The 22,134-nt window shown below is 47.9% G+C and overlaps 1 protein-coding gene across 4 annotated transcripts in view; it reads right to left on the reverse strand.

Moving 5' to 3' along the window:
• The window catches only part of AMOTL1 (angiomotin like 1), a 124,331-nt gene that overhangs the window by 38,656 nt on the left and 63,541 nt on the right, over positions 1-22,134 (reverse strand). For all 4 annotated transcript variants that reach the window (XM_042904240.1, XM_042904239.1, XM_042904238.1 and 1 more), the window contains 2 exons: positions 7,630-7,921; positions 1,126-1,270 (listed from right to left, as the gene is read on the reverse strand). In XM_042904240.1, the coding sequence (XP_042760174.1) occupies positions 1,126-1,270; positions 7,630-7,921 (437 nt within the window). The remainder of the gene's footprint in view (positions 1-1,125; positions 1,271-7,629; positions 7,922-22,134) is intronic.

Raw genomic sequence — 22,134 nt, forward strand, 5'->3', positions numbered from 1 at the left:
TGCCATCTGATGTCAGGGTAGGCAGCGGCGCGAGGCAGCCGAGCACAGGTTCTGAGAAGTGCATCGCTCATCACTGCCTGCAAGGCCGGCAAACCTCTGTTTTGAAGTCCCTGAAAAGGGGTTAAGTCTCCTTGGCCTCAAACCCAGCCCTAGTTCTATCCCTCACCACCAGCCCTGTGGTTAGCCAGGGACAGCTGCCCGTAGCTGGGAAGCAAAAAATAGAAATAACAATTCAAGAAATACCAAACACTTTTTTAAAAAGTCAAAATGACCTAATGGATAAAGAGTCTACCTACAGAGTTCCGTGTCTGCTCAAACTGCTTGGTGAAGTCTTCACTTTTTCAGTGAAATAGAAGTCTTTGTTGGACGTGCACGAGTCCCAAGACAAAAGGATTTGTAGGAATAGGAAAGGGAGGCTCTAGATCCTGGAGACTGCCATCAGGACATTATTTTGGCAGACGAGGCAATTGAAAAATGGCTTAGTTGACTGAAAGACAAGGAAAATTTTAGGGGTTGAATCATTCTGCGGGTTGGAGACTGCCAAGATCCCACTGCAGGTGGCTTCCAGCTTTCGGGGAGTTTATATGTATCTACATTTATCACAACTGTGGGCTTTTTTTTTTTTTCCCTCCAAGAGGGATGCTGTCTAGCTCCATCTTCTCTACTATATCTAGCAAGTGCGGAGCGGTGGCTTTCAAAGAATGCCACCCAATGACTCAGCCCGATGTGGGAAGGGTTGTGCATCCAAACATTCGCCTTTGCGTAGTCACAAATCACTGAGTACTTGTATTTTATTATTTTTTTAAATTTTGAAGTGATGTTTTTATTTTTATCTTACTGAATAAATTTGCCATGGACTAGCAAGTACTTTTAAAGCGGAGAAGGAGCTGCACACACACTCCCTCCCTTTCATGGGCTCGTGCACGGAGGCCGCCATTTCTCAGACCCAGTGCTGCAACCCACAGCCCACAACCTACAAAGGAGAAAGGAACAATCCTGCTCTTTGAGTGCCCCTGCCCTGGGTGGTTGGACTTTCCAGGACCATCGGACAGTGTGGACCTGAGGCCAGGCAGCCAGCTACAAGGGAGTCTAGGGCAGAGAGTGTGTGGGTGGGGCTGGACATGCCTCGCAGGTCTCTGTTGAAATCATGAAGTCTTCGGATCTCGCCTTCCAGTTTGTTTCTCATCGCCTTGTCCAGCGATTCTCGCTTGGTAGTAGACTTGACCAGGCTCTCATAGGCTTCTGAAATCCTCTGAAGCTCTTTTTCAAACTGAAAGAAAGAAGTGGCATGAAAGTCAGATTCCTGGCATGCCCATGGGTGCCTCTGTGACACTGATTCTTCAGCATTCCGAGTGCGAAGGCTCTGTCTTGGGTGCAGTCTGCCTGCCCCTCCAGTCGCACACCTCCCCAAATGCGTAATCGGTTCCATTCCCCCTCTGCCCTCTAAGGGCCACGTTAGGACCCTGTAAACAGCAGGTTCACAAGGCTGGCTGGACTGCCTAATGTCACCTTGTAGAAGTTTCTCTGTACACTTACCAGGAAGGGGTGAATGTAAACATAACTTCAACCTCCTATATTTTGTATGGCAATTTGCAACTATTTTTCTTCTTCTCACTTTAGGTAAGGGAAAAGTATTCATGTACAGAAAAACTAAAGGGCCACAGCTAGAACCCACATTTCCAGGCTACAAGTGCAGTGGTCTTCCAGAGCCCCTCCTACCCGGCCCCAAAGGAACATCAAATCCACGCAAGGAGAGGCATCATTACTCAGCATGTTGAGCCCTTTGTCTATGAACTTACCCGCATAAGGACAAAGGACTCGGATCTAATCATATACAAATGCACCACAGGAAACCTCTTTATGTGAAGGAATTGAAAGATATGGGGTTAAAACCATTCTTTTTCCATTTTTCAAGAAGTCAAGAGGTGTGCCTTTAATCTCGGGCGCAGGTAAATCTATAACAAGTAGCCGTACCTGCTCTAACAGGAGTCTCCTCTAACAGCATACTTTCCAGGTAGATGTCAACAACCCCCATTTTATTGCTGTGTAACATGCACGCAGGAGAAGGGAACACGGAACCTTGATGAACTGCTGCGCCGAGTCAGAAGAAGCAGAGGCCCAGTGGGGAGGGCTGAAGCACTAGCGCCCCTCACTGGGCACCAAGAGACCTGCATTGTGTTTTCGGTCCCTTCACACGAGACCTGTGTCACCATGAGCCGGGCACCCTAACTGCCGGTACCTCAGCTGCTCTGATCAGAAAGTCCCTGCTGGGACCCCTGTAAATAATGCACGTCCTGACATTACAGACATCTCTCGCACATTTTCGATGTGTCCTTGTGCCAAGGATACAGAAATTAGTAAGATAATTCCCGGTCTTTGGGAGCTCAGTCTAGTGTCGGTCTCTCCCCAGGCACGTGCACTTCTCCAACGCAATGGGAACCGGGGGGTGGTGGTTCTGTAATGCTCTGACAGCCTAGCGATAAAGTCATTAATTCTGCAGGGGTGAGAAATGGTTTCTTTAAAAAAGATATCAGAGAAAATGCCGCTTAAAATGAGTCTTGAAGGATGTACAGGGTTTGCCCAAGCAGAAAAGGCCAAATGGCTTTGGCGTTGTGGTCAGAAGACAGGGCGTGAGCCACAGCACAGGGCCACAAGAGAAAGTGCATGTCTCTGACATGACAGGTAGTCCAGGGATGACAGCCAGACATGAGGGCGGGAGCTAGTCCCGAAGGAAGGACTTCAGGGGTGAGGGGAAATTACAGGGGTAAGGAGCGTTGGGGAACAGAGGGGTATCTAAGCAGCTGGGCAGCATGACCTTATCTGAGGCTTTATAGAGATACAAAAAGGAGAGGGGGTGGGGGGGGGAGATGGGGGGGGGAGAGTGTAGGGAGAGGAAACAGGAGAAAACAAGTCCAGGTAAGAAGTTAACGTAAATAGTTCAATGACAGATGACAAGGGTAGGGAATTATGACCACTGAAAAGACAAATTCCAATGACACTGAGGAGTGGAGTCAACAGGGCACAGGGAGTGGTCGGGATGGCAAAGGAGAAGGAAATCAAAGACAACGTAGACATTTGGATCTGGGAAGACAGAGTAATAAGACTTGACCAAAGTAAGTGATTCTAAGAGAAACGGGCTTAGCAAAGCCAAGGAAAGCGGCCTGGTTTGGGAGGCACCGACCTCCCTGCAGAACAGCAGGCAAGGATTTCCAGGTAGCAGGTAGAGATGCAGGTCTGGGAGCCCGGAGAGCGGCTGGCTCGCTGGGTCCCGATGACAGCTGATGTCATACAGCGGGGACGACTTAGGGGATTGACAGAAGATGACAGGGCCAAGGAGGGGGCGTCAACCCTGTGCAGTACGTGGGGCAGAGGAGCCACTGGACAGGAATGAAGCTGGGGGTGCCACAATCTTACGAAGAGAGAACGTGGTCGGTGCCCCAGGTTACAATGGAGCCGAGAAGACACGTCCGAGAAGAGGCCAGTGAAGAGGTGTGGAGAGCATCAGGGCTTCTGTGGGATGGAGAAGCCAAATGCCAAGGCCCCTCTGGGCACCGTGTTATTCTCCCAAAGGCCTCCGGCTACCAGAGTCGATTCTCTCAGAGTCCCCTCGTTTCAATAGGCCTTTCTGTTTCTTCCCAAGATCTCGTGAACTGTTGGGAATAGGGCAGCCAGAGAAGGGCACATCCTGACTCCTGTCCCTAGCCCTCCCCCAAATCATGTTCCTTCCTTTTAATTTTGTTTGCAGAAGAGTTGGCTTTGAAACTTGTCACCATTTCTATGCTAATTTCATCTATAAAAGATGGCCTTTGTTTTCAGACAGATGGGCATGCCTCAGGGACCGTCCCCTTGAGGGCCAGAGGGCATCACCTAGTGCTGGGAAGCCTAGGGCAGCATAGACCCTGAGGGAGGCATCCCCCCTGAGGTGCTCAGTGCTTCAAGTCCAGGACAACGAAGAAGTCAAGCCAGAAACTGTCCTCAACTACACCGGCCACTGGAACTTCGCTCCAGCTGATTTCACAGACTTCCATCTGCAGGGTTCATCTGACTGGAATTCGGTTGTGCACGTGTACTTTACATCCCCGATTTGACTGTCAGCTCCTCGAGTGCAGAAAATAAGCCCTTACCGCCCGAAAACTCTGCCCTGCCCACGACAAAAATACAGACTGAGCAATTAATCTTTAAATGTTGTTAAGTTCCCAAAGACAGACTTGGGCACTGATGAACCATACCCGATCGTGGATTCTTTCCTTTCACTGAAAGAGCTGCCCTCTGCATACTATAAAAGGAAACTAACTGCAGGGTCCCTGTGACAGCATGGTTTGCTATCTTAGATACTAAAACAATGAAGAACTGGGATACGGTTAACTTGACTATAGCTCCCAAGTGAGAAAGGGTAAGGGTTTCAGTTCAGTACAAGGTATTTCCTGATGGAGACGTTAGTCTCCTTCAGTGTGGTGAGGGAGGACAGAGCTATGACTCCATGTAGGAAGTTTAAGAGATGCAGCTTTTGATTCCACATAAGGGATTATTTCCTAACTACGTTTTCCAGAAGGATGCCCGGTAGGGAGCTTCTCTCCTCTGTAGGCATTCAAGTAAAAAATGAGAGCTCTCCTTTCAGGCACATGAAGCGAGGATTCCTCAAGAGTGGGAAGCTAGACTAGAATCATTTTAAGAATTTTAAGTCTAAAGCTCTATGATTTGACTGCACACTCCTTCAGAACGGGAACCCCATACCCACCGTGTCCAGAACATCTGAATCCCCCTGATATTTGTTAAAGATAAAGGGAAGGTTGGACAGGCTATGCAAACACCTGGGCTAGTGATGGTCCGAGTACGATCCTCTGAACACAGCCCTGGGTTTGCCTTCACAGCGCCTATTTTCCCTTCCAGCTTTATGTCAGGAAGCTCTTAGGCCAAGCCGCAGAGCCCCTGAAAGCACACAGAGAGACGCTTGCCCCAGGAACAGAACTATGAGCAGTGTGAGAAGCCCAGAGAAAATCTCAGCCACTCCAAGCTCTAGATACTGGTGTTTCCCTGTGCCCCTTCATATGCACAGTCCAGAGACCCACAGGACAAAGACTGGCCTTCCGTGCAAGCGGCAGACGGCCCAGTCAAAGCCACCGCTACTGCGCTGAGAAAAGAGGGTCTCCCCTAAAGCAAGCCTGGGGGAGCCATAAATACCTGGCCCTTTCCCTTCAAATGCCCATCTGTGCCCTGACGGCTTCTGAGGCCAACACTCTCAACAGCCCATAGTCTAGTCCTGCTAGAAACTCTATCCATTAATTAGGTTTCAGGGAAACCGGGAGGAAAGAGAAGCAAAATGAGCGACCCAAAGGAAAAACTAAAAACAGCCACTCTTTCTGGGGGTCCTCAACCATCATTCCAACACCAACAGCGATAATCACCACCTTGCGCCTCTCTGGAAACAGGGGCTTCCTATCTAGGCCGCGCTCCGGCAGGCTCTGCGTTTAGTTGTTCTTCCCTGCTGTGTTCCTGGCACGGGATGCAGAGGGTAAGCCCTGTAATTAAAAATTCATCTATTTCTGGTTTCGCCCTTACAATGAATCTCTGCGAGCGCTCTCAACGCTGTGAGGGCCCCGGGATGGATGTTCCTGTCGGCACAGGGCGCCCACATCCTCCGGCACAGTTCGTGTCTCCACCCAAAGCTGGGTCATCCTCACTGCCAAGTGAGGTCGTCACCTCATCCGACAGTCCTCTCCCCAGGCCTGCCGGCACACAGCCGAGCAGTGCGGCCGATGCAGAGGCAACACCTGGGGCAAGGCCGACCTCGGGCACACAAGCCACGAAATGTTAAGGTGCAGATTGCAGGCAGCCCTTGTGTCTCTCAGTCCCAGTTGTTGACAACAGCTGGGGAACTCGTGACGAATACGGCAAGTATCCACCAAAATCTGGGTGTTCAAACTGGCAATTCCAGTTTGACACATGGCTGATTAAGGGCACGTAATAATTATAGAACCATTTACAATATTCAAGGGACTGAAGGAGTTTTGAGTTCCAGAAAGGAAACAGCTTTTGATTTTTCCTTTCTTGGTCATCAGAATCCTTTTGGTTGCAAAGTTTAATAATCACCCCCTGTGCAGGGAAACTGAGTCACCGGGAGATTGATTTTGTTTTTCAAAACAGAAATGTGCGCTGAAATCAAGAAAGAGATGTGCGTGGGGCACCTGGGTGGCTCAGTTGGTTGAGCGTCCGACTCTTGATTTTGGCTCAGGTCATGACGCCAGGGTCATGGGATTGAGCCCTGCTGAAGGTTCTCTTTCTCTGTCTCCCTCCCTCTGCCCCTCTGCCTCTCTCTCTCTCTCTCTCTCTCTCTAAATCTCTAAAGTAAATTAAAAACAAAACAAAACAAAAACCCACAAAGATCTTCACGCGAAAAGACCCAGAACTAAACTGCCCTCAGCTGGGTCTGCGTAACTCCTGGACATGTCTGCCATACAGCTTCGTTGGGGAGAAGAATTCGTTATTTCCCAGGAGGGGCTGAGTAGCTCCTTCCCAGTGTTCGACTGCACCCGGAAGGAAGCTGCCCCAGGATGTGTCAGACGCAAGTTTGGGCCTGAACAGTGACTTACAACCAAGGCCACGAGACAGCATGCTGGTTTCCCAGCTTTTACGGTACGAGCAGGGTGGGAGTGAGGCCGCCACCTTCAGGCAGCCCATTTGTTTTTGGCTCTCATCTTCTCCCTCCAGGAAAGGCATCCGGAGCTCTCTGGACCAAGTCTGGTCTTGACTCCAGGGAGCTCCAGACCTCTTCGGTGGAAGCTCTGCACAAACGTGCTGGGGCAGATTCTGTCTGTGAACATTTGCACCATCAAACCCACTGCTCCCCACTGGGTACCGCCAGGAAATCGAGGCGCCCACTACTCTGAAAACCGGACCAGCGACCAGCGACAAAGACTCCGCCTTACCTGAGAGGTGAACACTAAATGGGCCAACCGGGAGCATTAACTGACATATGGAACCAAACGGCAAGGCTCCTGCAGTCAGGCAGGGTTTATATTCCTACCTTTTCTATTTATAAAAGCCCCTGATTGTCCAGGACAGAGCCAGGGACTCAGACTCTTACAAGATCACTTCTACCACACATGCCCCCTCGCCTCCAGAAAGGAAGCTAGTGCCCTGTGGCTCTGCTACGTTAAAACATCCTATTGCCCTTTGCCCCTTCACCTCTTCTGTTCTACCACAAGCATTTCTGGTGCTGACACATGGGGGTGGGCGGTCACCATGAAATCACTGCCTACCACAGTTCATCTTGCATAAAGTCTTCCTGACTGTGGCTCTCGGCATAAAGCCCTAAGAATGAAGGCGGCCACACCCTCTAATATTCCCGCTGTCCTCCTGGGGAAATACTACCCACCTCTGAGTCCCAGGTCCAGGGCCACCCTCACTGTACCTTCTATAACCACCTGACACCCTACAGCAGGTGTTAGCTTAGGCAACCCTCCCCCTTTTGGGCGGTAAGCTCCTCCAAGGCAGGGCCTGTGTCCTCTTTATTCGTCTCCCTAAAGCTTTGCACAGTGCCTGGAATACACGGGGGTCACTGCTGGCGAGTCAAGCAGCGGGGAAACAACTCTGTCCCTTCCCCTCTCCTTCCCTCCGGAAGTCACCTACCTTATGGAGCTTGTCGGCATTGTCGTAGTAACCCTGAAGCTCCTGGTGCAGCACGCGGTTCTCCTCAGTCAGGATCTCCACCATCTGCTGGGCTCGCTCCACGATGGCGAACGCGTCCGGCCCGAGCTGCTGGCTGGGGGAGGCGGCGGGCGGGGGCTGCGGGGCCGCCAGGGTCATGGGCAGCGCGAGCGGCACGGACACGGAGTGCAGCGGCCCGCCGGCGGAGGGGTTCTGGGAGGACATCGGGCTGTGCGGCTGCACTGTCGACGGGAAAGGGAGCTGGCAGGGGCGGCTGCAAGGGAAGTGGACACCGGTCATCACACCCGAGAAACAGGGGAGCAGGGGGGCGGGGCGGGGGGGGGGAGTCACAAAAGGACGCGTCCTAGCGACTGGCCTGGGCTACCAGAGGCCATCAGCACACATCTGGGTGCTGGCGCCAGTAGAGCAGGTTGGGTCCTTCAGCCACAGGCATTTAATGCGTTCTCCCTCTAATCAGCACTGTTTTGGTCACAGCGGATACAAGGTTCCTGCTCTCGTGAGGCTTACATGTTCGGGGACAAGCTGATCGGCCAGGTATAGCAGAGTAATGTGACTGTGAGTGGCTACGTGCCTAGTTCGTACAGAGAGGTCAGGGAGGGAGACGTGAGTGCTTGCGTTGAAGTCTGAATGACAGATAAGAAGGACCCTGGGGAAAGGAGGAGGAAAAGGAGTCTCCCAGGTAGGGGAATCAGCTAGGGCACGGGGCCCAGGTCAGGATTTAGCATAGGCACCAATGAGTATGAAAGAGAGCGCACACGCAAATACCGAGTACAGTCTGCAAGTAGTGTGAGATACGACCAGAGCCACGAGCAAAGGCCTTTGTCAGCCAAGGCCAGCCCTTGGTGTAGACCGCGGCCGCAGAGGAGCTGCCCCACTGACTGGTCTGCAGATGGGATGCAGTGGCAAAATGCACAAAGGGCGCCCGCAGGGAGGCCTGAGCGTGGTCTAGGTGAGAACCGTGAAGTCTCACAGGGCAGCAGCGGCAGAGAAATCATGGATGGATTGGGGATATGGCTGGATAAATCATGGACAGGGAGACAGAAGGTGAGGAAAATTTAAAAATTACTCCTGGGGGTGTCTGGGTGGCTCAGTCGGTTAAGCATCTGGCTCTTGATTTCTGCTCAGGTCATGATCTCACGGTTCGTAGGTTCGAGCCCCGCATTGGACTCCTGGCTGACAGCATGCAGCTTGCTTGGGACTCTCTCTCTCTGCCTCCGCCCCTGCCCCTCTCATGCTGTCTCTCTCTCTCAACATAAATAAAGGTTAAAAAACATTACTCCTAGATTTGGGGCTTTACACAAATGGACAGAGGTACCATCCGGTGAAATGGACAAGTCTTGGGGAAGGGACAAATCTTTTGTTTTGATTTGCCAGGGTGAGGAGGTCTGGGGATCTTAGCCATGTAATAAAGATAGTTCCAAGCCCAGGCACTAGCTTATCTGAAATCTTGGGCTGCCCTCTCTGACTTCACTCCCTGACAATCCCCTCCTCACTTCTCTGTTCCGTAAGAATCATCGCATTTTCTCTCAGCCGAAGCCAAGGGCTCCTACCAACAACTCACGCAGGTATTAGCACCAAAGACAGTCATGGTGGCCAGTTCTCCAACTACGGCTGTCTCTCTTCTGCAGACTCGGGAAGACAAGTTTTCTTGTTGACCTCCCTGACCTTTAGGATTCAGTCTGGGAACTGGAGTGAGCAGAATGGTCAGCAACCCTAAACCACCCACATTCTGTATCACAGGGCAGAGTCCTCTAGAGATCCCGCTACTTTCCAATCCTTGACACTCAGCCCCTGTCACCTCCCCTTATTCCTGGCCAGCCGGAGCCAAAGCCCCCACTTTCCCCAGGAGACTGTGTGGCCTTCTATTTTCCTTTGAGGTATACTTGCTGGAATGTTTTTGGACCCTGTCAGGCTCCGTGCCGCTTATTTTGTAAGCGTATCGTACAGTCAGGAGCCCTCTGAATGCCGACTCCTGGCACCTAAATGTCAAACTCTAGAAGAAAATTTGAGAAGGGCCATCTTAGCCCTCCCTGCACGGATATGCAGACGTTCGTAAAGACGACCTCAGAAGAAATGCAGGAGAGCCCGACAACGTGACCTACCACAGGCCTCGCTTTGGTAACAAACACCAGAGCCTCGCACCTAGGCTCGGGAGGGATTGCCCAACTAGGTTTCCTTATGCCTTCAGTCAGGAAGCCCCTTCCATTTCCTGTTGAAATGGCTGGGATCTGAGTTCTGCAACGCCTGGTGGAGAACGATGGAGCTCAGTTGGGTTCTTTATTGCTTAAGCGGGCTCCACCTTCCAGCCATCCTTGGAGTTCAGAAGGAGTGTTGTCACGGGGGGGGGGGGGGGGGGGGATGTAAACCACCCCTCCTCCCTCCCTCTCCATACCTGTGACATAACTACCTGCCCATCTCTTCAGAAATAAAACGCTTCGGCGTTTTGATGAATTTGTGCCCCTTCCACAATGAAGCGTGTATATGACTATGTGTCGTCCTGTGTGTATGAGGTCCAACTCCGTGGCAAGAGTGGAAAGGCTCTGAGTGTCATACTCCCTTCCCGCTTCATCCAAGGCAAGGGACACATGTGGAGTGTCTCCTTGGAGCTGAGGTGGGTACAGATGAACCTATCACCTGCTCTCCAAACCATGGGGCTTCCCTTTGACCCAGGCAGCTTCGGACTAGGGCTTCTATCTTTTAACATTTATTAAGCTCTGGGATTTGGGACTATGGTCAATGGTAGGCTTATCTTCTCATCTTTCTCTGATATATAACAAAAGGAAGTGTTTTCTGAATGCCAGCCTAAGTTACCCATGATGGTGACTAGTTACCTGAGTGGCAATGCAGGAAAAGGGTGTTTGCCAAAGTTAGGCGACAGAAAAGAACTTACTTTTTCAAAATGGGAACTCTTCTACTAAAGAGAACATTGGCTGCATAAATAACTCTGTTACACATTCGATAAACACCACATTACAATGGATGATGTGCAGGCAGGTCAGCAAACTTCCATTCATTGGCTCCACTACTCAGCCAACGTGTTGGTGGGCTCAACGATCTGTACAAGGCAGATGTGGGTTTAGTGTGAATGAGGGGGACACGGTGTTGGGACAGAACAGGAAAATGTCACATGAGATCATACTAAAAACCACCTACCCTTAGCTTACAAAGATAATGCTGTTGATTGGCCATGACCCTAGCAGCGGGGACACAGAGAAAAGGGAAAAAGACAAGATGGGAACCAACAGTTAAATGAGAAACACCTGTGAACAGAATGCGATGCTACAGGGATTTGTGCACCTGTTTCCCCTGCAGGTTATGAAGTCAGAGAGCTAGCTTATTTGACACCATGTGTCTTGGTTTCCTGGGACAATGCACAACTTAGCTCGATCCTAAAGGACTTAGGGAGTTAATAATATGTACAAAGCCCGGCACAAGGTAAGAACTGGTGAAATAGTTAGTCATAATCACCATTAACTATTATCACCTGAATCCCACAGCCCCTAATACAAATCCTCCCAGCAAGCAACGCATGCGTAAGTCCCAATAAATTTTTTTCTGTTATGGCTAATACTTATTAGCATTTTTTTTTGCATTTTTTGCATTTATAACTGCCTTATAACATAGGTATCAATGTCAGACTACTTAGATGAGAAAAACAAAGCACAGGATGGTAACTTAGACAATATAACAGAGATAATAGGAACATAAAGAAGACCCAAGTCCAGGCTTTTGGTTTCCAGAGTCCATGCAGTTCACTATTTCCCTATACTGGCGAGAACAGGGAGGGAAGGCGGCCACCCTTTGGTTCTTTGCTCCTGGGTTCCCGTGGCCTTGTCGGAGCAACCACACCATGGGGTGTCCATGATCCACACCCTAACACCAAGCATCACAGCTTCTGTAGGCTCGAGCAGCCTCGGGGGAAGCAGGAAGGCTGGAAATCTGCCTCTGAGTTGTTCTCTTGGACTGTTCCTTACATTCAACATTATTAGCTTCCACGGGCTAATGTCCTGTCTACAGAGAGCGTTCTACTAGCACTTATTGGGGGCCTAGGCTATCCGGGAGGCACCACGTTTCATCACCTTACCTAATGCTCACAAAAACTGAGGCCAGTACCACGAACCAGGTCCCGCTCCTTTCTGAAGGAATGCAACGAGCCTTGGAACGCCACAGAAAGTGACCTTTTTCCATCTGCCACCGAACCGACCAGTTACTTAAATATGTCTGGGCAAAGCTGAAAAAGCCTCTTCTCCCCAAATCCACAGTGATGTATCAAAAAAAGAAAAAAGAAAAAAAAAAGAATCATAGCATTTAAAGAGTCACATCTTGACAAAAGAAGGGTCATGTAGGGAAGCCTTGTAGACTGGTCCTCCATCATCAGTGACTCTGGACCATGATGCTGCCCATAGCCTGACCCTAGAATTTGCTCCCTATTTCTTTCCTCCAAACTTACAACGTGCCTAAATCACAATCCTGACAACCTATAATCACTGGACTATATCATGTCTTTTGTTCTCCTGAATTTTTATTTAAATATATTATTCAATTTTTAATACATGAGCCTTTTCTCCCAAGTTTTTAGCATGTATCTTTTTTTGAGGGTAGAAAATTATGACTTCTACTAAGTTGGTACTCCATACATTTGTGTCAACTGATTTGGCCCCTAAGCCCAAGAGCAAGCTGGGAGACCATATATGCTTGATGAGCTTTCAAATAATGGCTAAACCTTCAACATTACACTATTAAAGAGGAGACCTCTGGTGTTTAGATTGGCTCTGGATAATTGGTTCATGACAGAATCTCAAATCATGAGATTGCCAATATAATAAATAACATGGCTCCGTGTTATTGCCCTTCTTACGTATTTGGGGTCACAAAATGCAGCTCAAAATGGGAGCGACGATGTTATTTGGACTGCGGAAACAAGGTCACTGAGGGCATCTAATCAACAATCCATTTGTTCCTCTGCATACTGCAAACCTTCACAGATGAGCTTATTTAAACTTCCGTATTTGTTAACGCCTGTCCGTAAATGCACCACATTAGCATTTTACGTCAACTGCATCACTTAATTCTTACAATCTTGGGCATTCACTGATCTCATGCCATACATTATCCTACTTTTAAAGTATGCAACCTTCAGGATTCACAAAGCAGAGACTTCAAGGCCTTTACAAAGCCTAAAAATGGACTTTGAACCGGGCTTGAAATCACCCTCCTTGCACTGCACGAGGGCTAACTCCCATGTTAGTACAAGAGAGCACTGCTCTTTAGTATGGGGTATCCTTTTTCTGCTTTGACTTCTTTCTAACCAGGTACCCGTGGAAAAGTTTTTAACTTCCTCACCTTTAAGTGATGATGATAATATCCACCTGACAGGGTGGTGGTGAGAATTCAGTGAGATAAGGTATACAAAGCATTGCACACAGTGTCTCTCCTTAGGGAAGTACTTAATACCTGTTAGCCTCTCTTATCACGCACTGCCAATAGGTGTTAGGAGAAAGGCAAGAGGTACCACCCTTGAATGTCCCTTCGTCTTCAAACACCACGGTCCCTAATCCTCAAGCTCAGTAAGGGATCAAGGCACACTCCAGCGCCACAGAATCTCCGACTTCTGAGCAGCTTTCCTGCAGCGGGATGCAGAATGAGAGCATCATGTCAAGGTAGTGTCTGGACCCATCAGGACATTCTCTCTCGGACACAGCCCTCCTTCCTTCTGGACTTGTGCTATCCCAAAGAGTAGCCAGGAGCCACATGGGCTACCAAACACCTGAAATGTGGCAAGTCTGAACTGAAATGCGCAAGAAAGGTAGAATGTACATCAAAATCTGAGAACTTAGGACAAGGCATGTAAAAGAGCTCATTAATAGCTTTTTGTTTCATGTTGGTTATCTGTTGAAATGACAACAGTTTTAACTAACTAAAACATGTTTTTAAAGGTAGGTTTTTAATGGGTTAACTAAACTAGGTTTGAAAATTAACTTTGTCTTCTTTTAACTCTTAGGAAAACATGGCTGCTAGAACATTTCTAAGCAGACACGTGTGGCTCACACTGTCCTTCTATTGGACAGCACTGCTGAAGACCCTGCTATACGTTCTCCACAAGGCCTCATTTTGGAGATAATTCCAGAATTCAGTGACTGTCAGAGCAATTCATGCAAACAGACCAGCAGTCCCCTCTCTGCGGTCCCCACATCCCCAAGCAGCAAGGGTGATCAGCAAGCCATATCCAACGTATGAAACTATATGTTCATCTGCAATTAGGCCATCCTGTGAACATTTATAAATCTGGCTTGTGTGATGGACAAAATGTTTCAAACCATGATACGAAAATAAACATCAGTGGATAAATGGATGGAGGATGTAATCAAGGAATTCAAAAGAGAAAATGCAGATGGCTAAATACATTTCCCAAAGCAAAGTTATTAATAGAGAAATAAAATCAAAATAACCTTTTTCAGTTTACTGACATTAACAATTCAGTTCAACAAGTTCTAACTGAGTCCCTAAGAAAGGATTTTTGTTTTTTGATAAATTTGTTTTTAATGTTTGTTTATGTTTGAGAGAGACAGTGACAGAATGCAAGTGGGTTGGGGCAGAGAGAGAGGGAGGCACAGAATCCAAAGTAGGCTCCAGGCTCTGAGCTGTCAGCACAGAGCCTGACGCGGGGCTCCAACTCATAAGCTGTGAGATCATGACCTGAGCCTAAGTCAGATGCTCAACCGACTGAGCCACCCAGGCACCCCAGGATTTTTTTAAATTCTCAAGATAAGACACATATTCGAATTTCACCTAGTATGTGTGAAAAACAATGTGCAGGAAAATGACTGGAAGGAATTATAACAAAGGGTCAGAGTGACTAATGCTAAGTGATGGGATTATGGATTTTTTTTTCTTGTCCTATTTTTCTTTATATAATTTCCACAACGAACATGTATGGCTACTTAAAACAAAAATTCATTGTCTAAGGAATACATGAACTTTACAAAAATTAGAAAACAAAGATAAGCCAAAAAACTGCATTGTTATAATCAGAAAGTAAACAAAACGAGGTAAAGGAATGAAAAAATGAAATGAAATAATAAAGAACTTCTTGGCTCATGGTGAAGAGGTTCAAATTTTAAGACTTCTCCTTAAGCAAAAATACCTATTTACATAGAATTTTCCAACCTAACAGTATTTTCTTATAATTTTCTGACCCTCAAAGCAACACAGAAAACAGAGTATTTAACAATGGTTAGTCTGGATAATGTGACTGCGGGTAATTTCCATTTTCCTTCTTTTTTCCTTTTTTGGCAGTGAAAAATCAGTTAGTTTTAGAAAACATCAACCGTAACAAGTTGCAGATAAGGAAACTGAGGCTCAGAGAACTTAACACAACTGACTGCAAAACAGAAGAGACAGAACTCAAAACTCCTCAAATCTTCTCTCAAACCCACAGCCTCCCCACCCAGACCCGTTGGCTGTGTAGACACCGGTAAGACTCGTAAATGCCCAAATTAAGACTCCAGTCTTGCGTAAACTAAGATCAGATTTATTGCTATGCAGGATGGATATAGACAATCCTCTTGTTTGAAGAAGTCACTTGTTTAATGCATCATAGCTGGAATTGTGTTAGGTTTCCTGAGAAAGTAACCTGAACTTGACCCTAGCCTTTGAAATTCCCATACTGCAGAGCCATTTCTCAGAATAAACAGCATTTTACCTAGCTCATCCAGCCATAATCCAGCTTAAAAACTGTAGAAACTCCTAAATTCTAATGCTGGTATTCAAAACACACGTTTAGCTGGTGGAATTTAAACGAGGCTCCATAGCCTCATTTTTGTTAAGGGCAATGCATAGTCTTTAATCCAACAACTCTGGATCTGGCTTACCTTTTGTCTTACATAGCAATTCATTTTCATAACTGGATGAACCACAAATCGCCACTCTGGAAACACACTTACTCTGAAAATTCTCCTTCCTCCTCCAGGCATTTCCGACTCAAAGTACGATGGGACCACCAAACACTCTTTCTTGCAATACGGCACATTCCAAACCTCCAGCCAAGCCCACCAAGTAAGCCCTGCTCTTTAGCATGAATCTTTATGCTTGTTTGTGTTTTAAACTGCACTCTGGCTGCACAGTTGGATTGACAGGAGTTTCCTGGGGAGAGGTGTTCTCTCTCTTTCATTTGCCACATGTGCTCCTTGGCTGTGTCCCCTCTTGCTCCCTCCCTCCTCCCTGAATCCTCATTTGGCATGTTCCCAGAGAATGTCATCTATCCTAAATAAAGCCAGCCCTGGAGGTTTCTCGGGGGGAGGGGCGGGGGGGGGGGGGAATTCACAGTGCACTTTTTAAGGAAAACATGAGCGGTTTAGGACATTAGTTACACCCACATGTTCCCTCTCTGACTACAGGAAATGGCAAGCCCCTGTCCTGCTGGGAAGAGGGTGGTGGAGATGACGGGCCCCTGGGGAGAAGCAAGCAAGCTTCTCTGTGCAAGAAAGTCCACAGCACCTCTTGCTCCATCATCTTTTATCAGCCTCGGACAGCGGGCTGGGTCAAACACCACCATTTCAGGCCTTTATAACGTATCCACCTACATACTAAATATCAGATTAATACATTCACAGATGAATAAAATATTAGTAAACAGTCACCACTCTTTTCTCTGCTCCCGGGAAGCTAGGAAATCAAGCCCCCTATGCTGATGAGGCGGATCAGCCAAGATACAGGACAAAAAAGGGCAATGGACAGGTGGAAAGAGAGTGCTCTCTTCGTGGACAGGAGTCATTTTTAGTCTTTTTCCAAATCGATACTGCCTGAGCCATAAAAGTTAGTCATTATTTTTTTTAAAAAAAATTTTTTAACGTTTATTTATTTTTGAGACAGAGAGAGACAGAGCATGAACGGGGGAGGGTCAGAGAGAGGGAGACACAGAATCTGAAACAGGCTCCAGGCTCTGAGCTGTCAGCACAGAGCCCGACGCGGGGCTCGAACTCACAGACCGCGAGATCATGACCTGAGCCGAAGTCGGCCGCTTAACCGACTGAGCCACCCAGGCGCCCCAAAAGTTAGTCATTAAAATAGTACCCTCTCTTCCGTAACTGAAGCATTCTGCTAAAAAGAGGCTAAGGCAGACAACACTGCCTCGGTCCCCCCCTCCAAATGAAAGTAAGCCAGAAGCCAGCCGTAGCTCACAGCTACAGCCGTCAGCAAGCTTAAGTTTGCTCCTAGGCCTTCTAAGATACCTGGAGACAAAGAGGGCATCTGGAGGCCTTTCCCCCTAGAGTCTGGAATACGTCATCCGTATTCTAGACCTGCAAAAAACAGAAGTGGGCAGAGCACAGGCTGGATATCAGGTGTGATATATACATCTGATTAGAAATTCGCCAGAGGAGAGCTACCAAATAAAAACCGTATTTTTGCCTCTACTGCAACATACAGTGGGGTGGCCGAGGGCTCACTTTCTGGGAGCTGCAGCGTGTGGCAGAGAAACCCAGGTTTGCCCACTGGCTCCTGCACTTCCCACGCTGGTGCCTGGGACTACGTTACTTTAACTCACCTCTAAGCCTGAGGGTTTACCACGCACATCATGGACCTCCCCCCACACCATATGACAGTGACGGTGACACCACCCACCCCTCAGAACTGCAGAAGAGAGCGAGGATGAGGTAACCTACACAGCAGGCCCAGCATACAGAGTTCTAGAAACTGGAAAATCAGGGCAAGCATTAGAGGAAACAGGTTTTAGTGTACTCTGAATTCATTATAACATATAGATCATACAAACAAAAAACACAGTTGATTTTCAAGACCAAATCCATCTAACTAGTAAAATAACCCCCCAATAACCTAGCTTAGAATTGCAAATTAAAATCATTAATGCCATCTGCCTATTAAATTAGCAAAGTTTTTGTAACTGTAGTGACTAATGTTGGTCAAAGGGCAGTGATACAGGCACTATCATATTTTTACAAAGGTATCTGGAATCACAAGTCATTAAAGGTTTGTTACAATGTACCCAATAATTTCAACTCCAAACAATGATTCCTAAAGAAGTAAACCAAAAGTTCAGAGACCCCCTCCAGAGAACAGGTGGGGTGAGAACAGACAGGGTAACCATCCACTGAGCTGAAGCAAGGAGGGAACCTGGGCTCCAAAGACTCTTTAAATAGACTTTCAACTGGTCCTTCTGTTTTTATCTCCACCTTCAAACTCATTTTCAGAAATACTATCAATTCTTTTTTTTTTTTTTTTTAAGTTTTATTTATTTTGAGAGAGAGAGATCGAGAGAGAGAGCAGGGGAGGGGCAGAGAGAGAAGGAGAGCGAGAATCCCAAGCAGGCAACACTCTGTCATGGCAGAACCTGACTGGGGGCTCAATTCCACAATGGTGTGTTCATGACCTGAGCAGAAATCAAGAGTTGGTCACTCAACCGACTGAGCCACCCAGGCGCCCTGAAATACTACCAATTCTTAAATGTTTGGACTCTTCTCCAGAACAGTCAGGCTGCCTCTCAGCCTCTTCCATTGTGCATTCAGGAAGCCACTCTCCCAGATCCAGGGTTAGGGTCAGGGTCAAGGCCAAGGTCAGGGCTAGGGCCAGGGTGAGGGGTAAGGTATATGCCCGGCACCCTGCAGCCCAGAAGCCCCTCAAGAGGGCCAGGCTAGTTTCAGGGTCAGGATTAGGATAAGGGTCAGAGGTTAAGGGTTAGGGGCCAGTGCATGAAAAATTTGATATGCATGATGATGTTCATTACATTATTTATAGAAAAAATGATGTAAGTTATATGTTCTATAAAATATTACACAGCAATAAAAAGGATGGCTATGGAAATTACACACTGCAAAAAGAATGTGATACAAAACTACCTAAAAAAAGCTACGATACTAAACTGAATATAATCTAGGATTACAACACGTGAAAAACTTAATGTGTATAGGAAAAATATTAACAGTAATTGTATTAAGAAAGTAGGATATTTTGAGTAATTCTTTGGCATCTTCGGCTTCCACTTTTGGAAATATGGTCAGATTTCTTTGGAAAGCAAACATGCATTTGATTAATGTACTCCAAGTGCTGTGACAGAGGTCAGCTCACCCACCAGCACCCACTCACGCGTTCGCTTCCATTCACAGTACAGTCCCGTACCCCAAGTCACTACTTCTAGAAGTGTCCTGTTTCCACAAACTGAGTCAGAATGAACACCCAAATGCTTGCCTTTTTTTTTTTTTTTTTTAAAGCACAATTCTACATAGAACAGCCTGTCCAATTTTCACCTTGTCCTCCTTTGTATCCGTCCATTTCTACTTCTGGGTTGAAGGGTAAGAAGTATGGAGCAGAAAAAGAACCAGAGCCTTCATCCATGGCTGGCTCTTGTTCCCTGGAGGTCCCCCCAGCCACCTCAGCAGGACCTCGGTCTCCCTGTCTCCATCAGCCTCACCCACAACAAGGGCCAAGGTGGTACAAGTCAAGGAGGCTTTGACTGATAGGCTCTCCATGGGGTTCCCACCAGAGGAGACTAACACGCTTTACAACAGACTACCACACATGTCCGTCTTCAGCAGATCAAGGCAGGTGAATTTATAGGCTATGGTGAGTCAGTATTATGAAGGCCAGAACTCCAAGTTCATACTCCTCTTATCATAAGCTCTACACTCTTGTCTCACTAGTCTTTTGGACCTTTCCACCTCTAGGCAAAAAAATCAGTGAAGTCTGAACAAAGTAAAGGGTTGGACAAAACCACTGAATGAATCTTCACCACCTACTGAGCCCATTTTTTGCATCACAAGGCAAGGCGATGGACTCCATGATCTCACTCAGTGGCTTTTCCTTCACGTCCAGGAGTCTATTTGACTCATCAGGCTTCTGAAACCATTGCCATAAATGACAAACAGATAGCCCTTTCGGCACAAGAGAATGTATCCATGAAATTAAAAGGAGCCCTGCTCATCTCTTGGCTCAAAGAAAACTTGAACATCACACGCTGCTGAGTTTCAGATCCAACCCTTGAAGTTCAGACCACGGTGGATGTGTCTGGAGCAGGGCTGGTGTGGATACAACTTTGTTTACTCTGTCAGCCCAGGGCTGTGCCGCCGGAGCCATGCTGGCTCGCCATGGCCAGGCTCACAAAGGGCCCTTGTAGCTCTGGGGCCAAGCCTCAATGGTCTGTCTGTTACGTCCCCTGCGCCATTTTGATGTGCCATGTCAATCCGGCTGCCGAGACTGGCAATTGGCTCAAATCCCTCATACATTTCTTCTTTTTAATGTCATAGCTTTGAGACAAATGACACTTTCCACAAATAACTGGGTACATCTCCTGTTGGCGTTTCCCTCCTCCCCTTCCCATATCTCGCCACTCCATATCGCACATACTGCCAAATGATGAAAAGCAGAATGACCCACTTTAGGCACTGCTGTAAAGCCAAAGGGAAGTGGCTTGATGTGGATATTCCCACCTTCTACCAAGCTCTAGAGGCTAAGTTAAATGTTTAGGAAAAACTGTGAAGTATCACAAACCAAACTCTGATATGATCGTGCGATAAACATCACAGACTACTTTACACAAGTCTCTGGAATCGATGTGGCACCAATTGGAGATATGAAGACTCTTTCCCCCCTACTTCTTCAAACCTGGTGCTTTGGAAGTTTAAATGTCTCCTGTGGCTTAAGGAACTATAAAAGGGTAAGAGGCAAGAGCCCCGTGGGCCCCATCTTGGATTCCTCAGTGGGGTCAGGCTGTGCCCCCTTTAGGAAGAATGAGTTCTGCAGCCCGTCAGAGGTCTAAAAGGTAGCGTACTGCTCCCAAGCTGGCACTTCTGGCCCAGTGCATGGAAACGTGTCAGCAGCTGGGAAGAAAAGGGCACGTCGGCCGGCTCTCTTCCTGCCAGGGCCCAGTCACACCCTTTTCGGAAGATGGACAGCCAAGGTATGCCCTGCGCCCAGTTGCTGGGGTCGCGCAGGGAAAACTCGACTCGTCTGATTTAGAAACAGATAAATAAGGCCCTCTGTGAAAATGAAGACATAGCCAATAACAGGCAGTGGCCCCTTGCCTGTTCTTCTCACGCTCCACACTCTCCCCAAGAAGCTCGGTAACATCGAAATGCCAGGAACTCCCAAATTTGTATCTTCAGACCCAATTTCTCCCTTGAGAGCTTGGTTTCCAATTGCCCTATGATTCCTCAGCTTCCATACCTGATCAGTCATTAAATCCCACCAATTCTGCTTCCGCGCCTCTCACAGTATATAACGCTCCCTTACCCCTCTGGCCTCAAACTTGGCCCCAATTCCTCGCTGGACCATTGAAATTGTTCCTGAAGGTCCGCATGGTCCCCAGTCCTGTTCCTCTGCTTCATCACCACCCTTCACTGCCCCTGAGGTCAGCCTAATAAACATCACCAGAGTCCCGACTTGAAAACACTGGCTTTCCCGATTGCTTACGGCTAAATTCCAAACTCCAGGGTAGGACTCCCAAAGCCCTCTACCAGTCGGTCTCCGCTCCCTGTTCTAACACACCTCTGCCACTGCTGGCCAAACTGCCCCCACCAGCGGCACTGCTGCTCATTCGAGACAAACAGGCGGCACGCCCCCTGCACGGCGCACTCTGCTACCTCCTCTCTTCGCATGATTTCCCCACAGATCCTGCTCGTCCTTCAAGACCCTGTTTGGAGGTCACCTCCCCTGTGGGGCTCTTCCACCACCCCTCCAGTTGTGAGTCATACTATCTCCCTGGTTCTGAGCACACAGCATGCTGCATGGCAGCGATGGACTCAGAGGCGGGCTCCCCTGGGACAGCACCCTCGGGTTCTGGAGGGCAGGGAGTCTTTCTCTATCTCTGAACTTGGTACAAGGCTGCACAGAGTTTACAGTCAGCAAGTGCTGCTGAATGCACCGGGTCATCAGAAGAGGGATTAGAATTAGCACAACGGAGGGGAGAGATTTTGACGGTCGGGACACGTGAGCCTAGCTCCAGAAGCCTCAGAGCTGTGGGCTGTGGAAATGTATGAATCTCTCCAGGTTTTAGTTTCTCATCTGTTCAATATGGAGGGGAGACTACATGATTTCTATGGCCTCTTTAACTCCTCGGTTCTAGCGATCAGACTACGTTTTCCTTTCCAATCTACAATGAAGAAAGGCTCCATAAAACCCCACGGTAATAACATGCTCCGGGAGTTGGACGCTCTCCACAAAGCCAGCCAGGAAAATTGCTGCCTTGCCTGGCCACTGGGCACAGCTCCCCAGGACAGCCAACAACGGAGTCTCCTCCCCTCAACTCAGAAATCCCCAGTTGCCTTCTGTTACATTTGGAGAATATCCCTAGTTGCTCTCTGTTCTGTTTCACTCTACGTATTTTGGCCAAGAAGTGGCTTATTAAATATTATGCACAGGGAAAAAAAAAAAAACTGATGGCAAAAACCTAACATGCCTTGAAAATAACAAGCACTAAGAACATAATGGGTTGAATTCTGACGCGCCAGACTAAAA

This window comes from Panthera leo, chromosome D1 (assembly GCF_018350215.1).
Source record: "Panthera leo isolate Ple1 chromosome D1, P.leo_Ple1_pat1.1, whole genome shotgun sequence".
Taxonomy (NCBI): Eukaryota; Metazoa; Chordata; class Mammalia; order Carnivora; family Felidae; genus Panthera; species Panthera leo.